General features: G+C 37.3%; 1 protein-coding gene across 1 annotated transcript in view; it reads right to left on the minus strand.

Moving 5' to 3' along the window:
- Positions 1-9,255, minus strand: part of LOC106883949 (X-ray repair cross-complementing protein 5) — a 41,574-nt gene extending 32,319 nt beyond the window's left edge. Inside the window, exons 1-3 of the mRNA XM_014935103.2 lie at positions 8,907-9,255; positions 4,410-4,523; positions 3,422-3,605 (exon numbers count right to left, since the gene is read on the minus strand). Coding sequence (XP_014790589.1) covers positions 3,422-3,605; positions 4,410-4,523; positions 8,907-8,921 — 313 coding nt within the window. The 5' untranslated portion in view covers positions 8,922-9,255. The remainder of the gene's footprint in view (positions 1-3,421; positions 3,606-4,409; positions 4,524-8,906) is intronic.
- Positions 9,256-9,350: the final 95 nt, after the last annotated feature.

Raw genomic sequence — 9,350 nt, forward strand, 5'->3', positions numbered from 1 at the left:
CAACTTTAGCTGTGTGAATTGGTGCATTATCATCCTGAAAGATTGCGTTTCCCTCCGGAAACAGTTCCACAACCATAGGATGAATTTGATCAGATAAAATTCTTAAATAGTCTTGACTATTAATTCTGCCATGAAGGAAAACTATTAAGCCAGCAGATTTCCAAGATATAGCCCCCTAGATCATCACAGATCCTCCTCCATGTTTAACAGTTGAAAGAAGGCAGTCTGAGTCAAATGCTTCTTTTGGCTGTCTCCACATGCATACTCGGCTGCTGGTTGGAAATAGGTAAAGGGTGAATTGTCTGAGAAAATAACATTCTTCCACTGCTCTAGGTACCAATTCTGTAGGTTTTTACTCCACTCTAAATGCTTTGCAACGTTTGTTTTTGAAAGTAGTGGTTTTCTGATTGCAGCTCTCCCATGAAATCCGGCTTTGTGCAGCTCCCTGCAGACAGTTTTTGTGGAAACTAGGTTCTCAGGTGGTCATTAAGCTCTGCAGTAATTTTTGGATCCGTACTTTTGTGATCCTTTCTAACAATTCACATAAGAGTCTGATAGTCCCTATCTGAAAGTTTTGGCTTTCTTCTGGAGTTTTACTTCGATGAGGAGGCTTTTCCCTCTTTCTCAAAGGCCGTCGTTACTTTTGAGACAGTATTTCTTGATATACCAAACATTTCAGCTGTTTTCATTATGCTAACGCCTGCCATACGAGCACCAACAATTTGACCTCTTTGAAAGTCCAATAGATCTGTCATTTTAATAAATTTTAATTATCTTTTTCTGATGATATCTCAAAAGAAACAGCGATTTTAACATAACATATTAAACAACACTAATAATAAATCAAAAAACATAAACAAGCTTTTCATGATTTTATAAATATTTCAAAATTATGATGCAATGATGCTAGGTGTTTCCATTATTTTATTCAACCCCTATATATATATATATATATATATATATATACACACACACACACCTACCCATAATATGATCTACACCCATGCACACACACATATACATTATATATACAAACATACATATACACACACATATATACATAGACACACAAACATATATACATTCATACACATATATACACACACATATCATCATCATCATCATCATCATTTAACGTTTGTTGTCCATACTGGCATGCGTTGGACAATTTGACCAGGCTGGCACGCTACACCAGACTCCAATCTGATTTGGCAAGGTTTCTACAACCGGATGCCCTTCCTAACATCAACCACTCTGAGTGTAATGGGTACTTTTATATGCCACTGAAATGGGTGCCATTTGTGTGACACCAGTATCTGCAATGACTGCGATTTTACTTGGCTTGATGGGTTTTCTTCTTGTACAACATAATGCTAAAGGTCTCCATCATCATTGCCTCCATAAGGCCCGACACTCAAAAGGAGCTTTTGACATGCCACCGGCATCAGCCACTTTGCCTTGTGAGGATCGACACTTGAAAGGCGCTTTTCATGTGCCACTGGCATGGGTGCCAGTTACATGACACCAGTATCAGCCATGACTACAATTTCACTTGGCTTGATGGGCCTTCTCAAGCACAGCATATGGCCAAAGGTCTCAGTTACTAGTCATTGCCTCTGTGAGGCACAAAGTTTGAAGATCATGCTTCACTATCTTGTCCCATGTCTTCCTGGGTTTACCTCTATCACAGGTTCCCTCTACAGTTAGAGATCAGCACTTTACAGAGTTGTCCTCATCCATACGCATCAGATGACCATAACAACGTAGTTGTCTCCCTTGCACACCACATCTGATGCTTCTTATGCCCAACTTTTCTCTCAAGCTGCTTACACTGTCAAACATGCACACTGACATTGCACATCCAGTGAAGAATACTGGCTTCATTTTTTTCAAGCCTACGCATGTCCTCAGCTGTCACAGCCCATGTTTCACTGCTGTGTAGCATAGCTGTTCACAAGCATCATAGAATTTGCCTTTCACTCTGAAGGAGAGGCCCTTTGTTGCAAACAGAGGCAGGGGCTCTCAGAACTTTGCCCAGCCTATTCTTATTCTCACAGTTACGTTCTCAGAGCATCCACTGTCACTACTAACTTGATCACCTAGATAACAGAAGTTATCTACTATCTCTAGCTTACTTCTCCTGGCAGTTGATGGAGTCTATTTGCAATACATTTTTGGTGTTTAATGTACCTGTGCATCTTCCACAAACAAAAACTATTTTCCCTGTTAACCATCCTCTAATATTGCTGCACCTCTTATATGTCCATAACTTACACTGGGTACATCTTATGGAATTTCTGCCTACATCTTTTCTACAGATCGAGCAGGGCCATCTACCTGAAGGGATTTGTGATTTGTCTGCCTTCCTACTTACTAAGATTTTGGTTTTTGTTAGGTTAACTCTAAGCCCTTCAATTCTAGACCTTGCTTCCATACCTGAAACTTTTCTATTTCTGGTAGCGGTTGAGCTATATGAACAAGGTCATCAGCATAGAAGAGCTCCCAGGGGCGCTTGTCTTAAATTCCTCTGTTATTGCCTAGAGGACTATGATGAACAAGAGGAGGCTGAGGACTGAACCCTGGTGAACACCTACTTGTATCCTGAATTCTTCACTGTACTCATTACCAACCCTCACCTTACTGGTAGCGTCCTTGTACATGGCTTGTACAGCTCTCACCAACCACTTGTCTATCCCTAATTTCTGCATTGACTATCAGATAAGGGATTGGGGGAGCCTGTGAATAGCTTTCTCCAAGTCAACAAAAGCCCAAGTACAGAGATTTGTCTTTGATTATGTATTTCGCCTGCAGCTGTCTTACCAGAAATATAGCATCAGTGGTGCTTCTCCCTGGCACAAAACCAAACTGCATCTCATCTAGGCTGACTCTCTCCCTAATTAGTTGGGCTATGACCCTCTCTGCAACTTTCATTACCTGATCCAAAATATGTGTGTGTATTTATAAAGAATAAAGACCCCCTTCAGTCATGAATGACCATGGGATTGCACCTAGAAAGTTCCCTTCTGAGGCACAAGTGTGGGCAGAGTTGTTTAAGGAAGACCAGTAGTCACTCATGCATACCAGCCTCCCCTCTCCACGCCACCAATGTTACACACGGAAAAGGCAAAGGCCAATACAGCTTGGCATCAGTGATATTGCAACTCATTTCTACAGCTGAGTGAACTGGAGCAATGTGAAATAGAGTGTCTTGCTCAAGAACATAACACACAGCTTGGTCCAGGAATTAAACTCACTACCTCATAATTATAAGCCCAACACTCCAACCACTGAGCCATGTGCCTTCACATTTATATTTATATAAATGTATTTATATATCTTAGCTAAATAGGTATGCACAAGAAAATTTATTATGAAATGCTTTCTGTTCTAAAAGAACATTAGAATGAAATACAAAGGATACAGTCTGCTTCAGTTGTATCAGTAGGATGGAAATTAACCAGCCACTCCAAGAGATTAAAATCAGGAACAGATAGAGATCTCTCAACACATATATTTTGGTAGTCACCTTCATCGGCCAAAGGGTTAGAAGTTTTAGATGTTCCAAACAAAATAACAGCTATTTCATCTTTACTCTCAGAAAATACCTATAACATAAACAAGATTTACTCAGCAATGATACAACATCAAACAAAATACTGATATTTGTGTATTTATACAGAGACCACGTTAGAAAAGTTTTTAATATTTATGAGCTGGCAGAATCATTAGATTGCCAGGCAAAATGCTTGATGGTATTTTGCCTATTTTTCTGTTCTGCACAGAATGCAGCCTTTAAGCTAGTACTTAATATGTCTGCATTTTGTTAATATTGAAAATATCAAGATAGACATTTAGATTCACTGCAGAATTTCAACAACCATTTTACATTGCTTATGGATTTAAGGTGCTAAATTATTAATCATGCTATTGTGATATATTTTATTCTCTGAATAAAGCATCTAACTCTGCAGGGCCCAAAATATTAGCTTTTCCCATTCATCACTTAAACCAAGCTTCTTTACATTTAACAAACAGTCCCCGGATTTGCTCTAATCAACCTGGCTGAACAAACACCATAGGAACAGCTTTCAAATATAAAAGCAATTGCTCTAATAAATACACCATCCTACTTATGCAATTAAAAAAAAATTTTTAATTATTTCCACAGCTAGTCACCTACACTTTTCTCTGCAAAATAGGGATGTTTATCCTGTTCAGGGTATATTATTAGCATTATTCTGCGATTGAGAATTTAAACATCACTTCTTTAACTTAATTATTTCAGTAAAATCATAAGCATTTGTAAATGTTTTATCTGTAACTCATTATTAAAATTTTATCAGGTTTTAAATATCAAAATAAATTCTAAAAGTAATTAATATAAGAGATATAAAACAATAGCAACATACTTTACGATACACAATTTGCTTGATGATCTGCAAAGCTTGGCTCAGATATGAATCTTGAGCTAGGTCTTTAGCGCACATAGATGGACTAACATCCAAAATAATAACAATGGCCGTCTGCAATAAAAAGTGTATGAAATTGTACAACATGTATCCAAACATAAATATATACCAATTATAGTGTAATACACACAGCAAACAATGGAGTCTCCACAATAGCAATTTTCAACTATTTTCAATCCATGGCACACTCTGCAAGTCATTAAAACTGTAATGTTACACCAGCCTTTTAAATATTTTATTATATGCAGGGGGAGGCGCAATGGCCCAGTGGTTAGGGCAGCGGACTCGCGGTTTCGATTCCCAGACCGGGCGTTGTGAGTGTTTATTGAGCGAAAACACCTAAAGCTCCACGAGGCTCCGGCAGGGGATGGTGGCGAACTCTGTCGTACTCTTTCACCACAACTTTCTCTCACTCTTTCTTCCTGTTTCTGTTGTACCTGTATTTCAAAGGGTCAGCCTTGTCACACTGTTTCACGCTGAATATCCCCAAGAACTACGTTAAGGGTACACGTGTCTGTGGAGTGCTCAGCCACTTGCACATTAATTTCACGAGCAGGCTCTTCCGTTGATCGGATAAACTGGAACCCTCGACGTCATAAGCGACGGAGTGCCAACAACAAATATATGCAGGTACCAAAATTAAAATTGTTTGAAAAGATAAATGAGGAACACACATTGCACTTTGCCTGGAAAGAACAAACATGCAATATATCATCATCATCATCATTTGATAGGTTTTCCATGCTGGCATGAGTTAGATGATGAACAAGAGGGCTGCATCATGCTTCATGTTAGCTTTGGCATGGTTTCTAATGTTGGATGCCCTTCCTAATGGGGTTGCTAAGTAACTTACAAGACAGGAAGGAAAAGGGAAAGGGGAGAAAGAGAAAAGCCTAAGTGGGGGAGTATTTGAAAGGGTAGAGAAGAAATTTTAGGCAAGGGACAAGAGGTGGGGGGTCTTGCTATGGAGAAGATACCCTGCATTTATATAAGAATGGGAGGGAGTATCTGGCAGAAAGGTAAAGATAGGAGCAATGGTTGCCAGAACAAAACCCTCAGGAAGCAAGAAATTATACAAGCAGAGGTATTTCGTCTGTCTTTATGTTCTGAGTTCAAATTCTGCCGAGGTCGACTTTGCCTTTCATCCTTTCAGGGTCAATAAATTAAGTACCAGTTCCTTACTGGGGTCGATCTAATCAATGGGCTCCCTCCCCCAAAATTTTGGGCCTTGTACCTAGAGTAGAAAAGATTATCTTAACATTTCCAGCTTGCCTTAACTCTTTAGCCATATCCAGCCTAAATATTCTACCTGTTTTATGTTCAAACCAACCAGATCCTGCTTCTCACACCCACCCTACAACCTTACTCTAAAAATAAACAATTACGTCATTGAAATTACAAAGCTACGTGAGATGGCTTGATTAATTGAAAGCAGTAATGAATAAGCTTTACATTTGACTGAGTAATATGAACACTGAAGAGTTAAAAACTAACAATATACGTATGAACCATATGTGGCACACAAGTACACTATGGCACAGGTGGAAAACAATTCCTCTAGCTTGCCAAGAGACCTGCAAGAAGAAGCAGCCAATAAACTACTACTGATTGTATATATATATATATATATATATATATATATATATATATATCATCATCATCATTTTAACATCCATTTTTCCATGTTTGCATAGGTCGGACAGAATTTGTTGAGATGGATTTTATACAGCCACATACCCTTCCTGTTGCCAATCCTCTCCTGTCTCCAAGGATGGAAATATTACCTCTTGACTAGATATGCTTTCATGGGAGACTGGAAACAAAGAATACTACTTGCATGAAAGTGATCCTCATTTAAAACTATCATGTAGTGTCCAAACAAGAAGACTAACACAAACACACATGCATGCATAAATACACACATCATCTTTTACTTGTTTCAGTCATTGGACTGCATCCATACTGGAGCACTGCCTAGAAGAGTTTAGTTGAACAAATAAACCTCAGTCCTTTTTTTTTCTTATTATATCAGTCTCTTTAGCCAAACCACTCAGTTATAGGGACATAAACAAACCAATACCAGTAGAAACACACATATATATAAACAATAGGCTTCTTTCTGTTTCTGTCTACCAAAATCCTCTCACAAGACTTTGGCCAGCCAAAGACTATAACAGAAGAAACTTGGCCAAGGTGCTACAGAGGGACTGAATCCAGAACCATGTGGTTGGGAAACAAAGTTCTTATTACACAGCCATGCCTGCAATATACTGTCATGTGGTCAAGAGGCTTGAGGATTATAATATACAGGAATCACTTGCTTTACGGAAGTAATACATTCCTGAAAATCTGCCGATTATGCAAAATTTATTTTCCAATTAGGGCAGGATGCCCATCGTTGGAATGTCTTTGATTCTAGATTTGCATGCTCATGGCTGACTTGGGGGCTAAACAATAATAAATGTGCCTCACATAACACAATGATAACATGAGCCAACAAGGAAACAAAGTGGTTGAACAGTTTAGAAATAACAGCCAACTTTCCCAATTCTTTTTTTTTTCCTCTTTTCCTTCCATCCTTTTTTCTTTCTTTCTTCGCTCACGTTTGTGTTTTCTTCGGTTTGGGATTTGTAAAGTCTCATTGTTAGTTTAATAAACTAATAATAAATAATAAAGAAAGAATCACAACCTATTTTTAATAAATGGTACATTGGACAATATAGTCCCTGACATTAAAAAAAACGTGATGGGACCTTTGATGACAGATAAATGAAAATTTAAACTCTTTATTTAAAGAAACTTTAATCTGTGGAGTATATTTTGTACGGTGAGAGCGCGAAATCGACAATACGGAGTGAGAGAAAGAGAGAATTATTTAACGGGAAGGGAAACGCTTGCCTTGTCATACAATAGGTCATACATAGAAGGGGGAAATTATCTAGCGCGCCAAAAATTGTTTCTTCGAATCTCTACGTAGAATACGAATCAAACAACAACAAAAATAAGGGAGGAAGGAATTTTTGTCTCCCGCGCCGTACGCTTTGTCGTGTTTTTCAGTTTTTGACGCTTACAATTCTTTTTTTCTGGTTTTATGTTCTAAACATCTAAGATTAGGAGGTAAATTACCTGATTACGATTCTTTAAAATTATACAGGCATTTCCAACAAACAACTCTCTTTTAACAGTACTTAAAACATACAGTTCCGAAGAAATCACGATTTTTGGCACACTAGGTAATTTCTGGCCCTACTCTAAAGGAATGCCCAAAAGAAGTACTTAGGATAATGGGTGGAATTACGATTTCAACACTCCATATAGCTTTTTTTTTATTTTAAGGAATTTTCAGAAAATGTTTACGAATTTGTGTTCTACAGACAGGAATTCATACGACTGTACAAAAACAAAACAAAAGTTTAGCTGTTATTTTTAGCACATCTCACAACCATCTGATACCGTCTTCGTTTCTTTGTCACTCTGACATGTATTGATGTTTTTCACTATTTTCTCCCCGATAAACAAACACATCTAATGGGCCTATGCTGGGATTTAAGCTAAAACATTCCGACTGTCCGAAAATTAAAAAACAAATTTTTTTTTTCATAATCGTATGAATTCCCGTGTGAAGAACACAAATTTGCAAAACTTTTCTGAAAATTCCCAAAAATAAAAAAAGTTATTAGAGGTTACCTTCCAAAGTCGGGGTGTGGGGTACAACTCTGTAGTTATGCCATCGGATGCTTAAAGCAGAATTCCAGTGTAACAAAATTTATTCCCATTCATTTAAATATTTGTATTTTTTCTTCAAAATTATTATTTACTCTATTGGAACTAAAATTAAAACACTAACAACTGATCCACTTTGGTCATAAATAATAACAAACAATTGGTGCCAACGTAGATTTGAAAGGATGAATTAATATTACAAGTGGCAACTTATCGTTATAATAAGAGAGAGGATGTGGTTGCATAACAATAACAGTAGACAGAGTGGAAAGCTTCCGTGTTCCTAGGGATTGAAATGAGTTAAACAACACAACTAGCATAAAAAACACTTTCATGGCATGAAGAAAACAATTATCACCAAACATACTTTCATGAAGCAAATATAAAAACTAAAATTCGAACTGATATATTCAGAAACGAATTAGTACTGATTAATTTAAGTACTTTTTACTTCATAGACACACACACTTACGCGAAAATATATTTAGCTTATAAAATTATAAGTCATTCAATTCAAATGTTTAGCCTTGAATAAAAGAATAGACTGTCCTAAAAAAAATCCATTTACTCGTTAAAAATTACTTTCTTTAAGCCAGGTTTCCTAAAATAAAAGAATATATTCTTTACTTCGCACATAGTTGTTATTTTTTAAGCATAGGGACCTACAAGGGAATAAAATCACAATTTATAAGATGGTACTTATTTAATACATACCTTGTTGTACGCCATTCTGACAAATATATAAACTAAGTCCTAAACTTGTTTCCGGTTTCGTAAAATTCACGATGTGCGGTTGAGTGACAATCTCGAAGCAATGAACGTGTCGGAACTTGTACACGCAACAATTAATATAGGAAGATGGTTTAATATACCGATGATGCAATGTAAACATCACAATCCAAGATAATTTAATATATCGATGATGTACACATCATAATCCTGGTGTCACTCAATGTACAGGACCAGCTTTACATATGCTAGGACCGTTCACTATGAGGTCCTGTAGTGCAAGGGTACCCGACTACCGGGCCGTATATCACTTGCTACCGGGCTGAACAGAAAGAATGAATTTTTAATCGCAGTCTGCAGAGTATTTTGGCGAACGTGGACTTTCGTTATTTTTTTTATCCCCCAATTTCGAATACGGAGATGGAAAGA

This window comes from Octopus bimaculoides, chromosome 3 (assembly GCF_001194135.2).
Source record: "Octopus bimaculoides isolate UCB-OBI-ISO-001 chromosome 3, ASM119413v2, whole genome shotgun sequence".
NCBI lineage: Eukaryota > Metazoa > Mollusca > Cephalopoda > Octopoda > Octopodidae > Octopus > Octopus bimaculoides.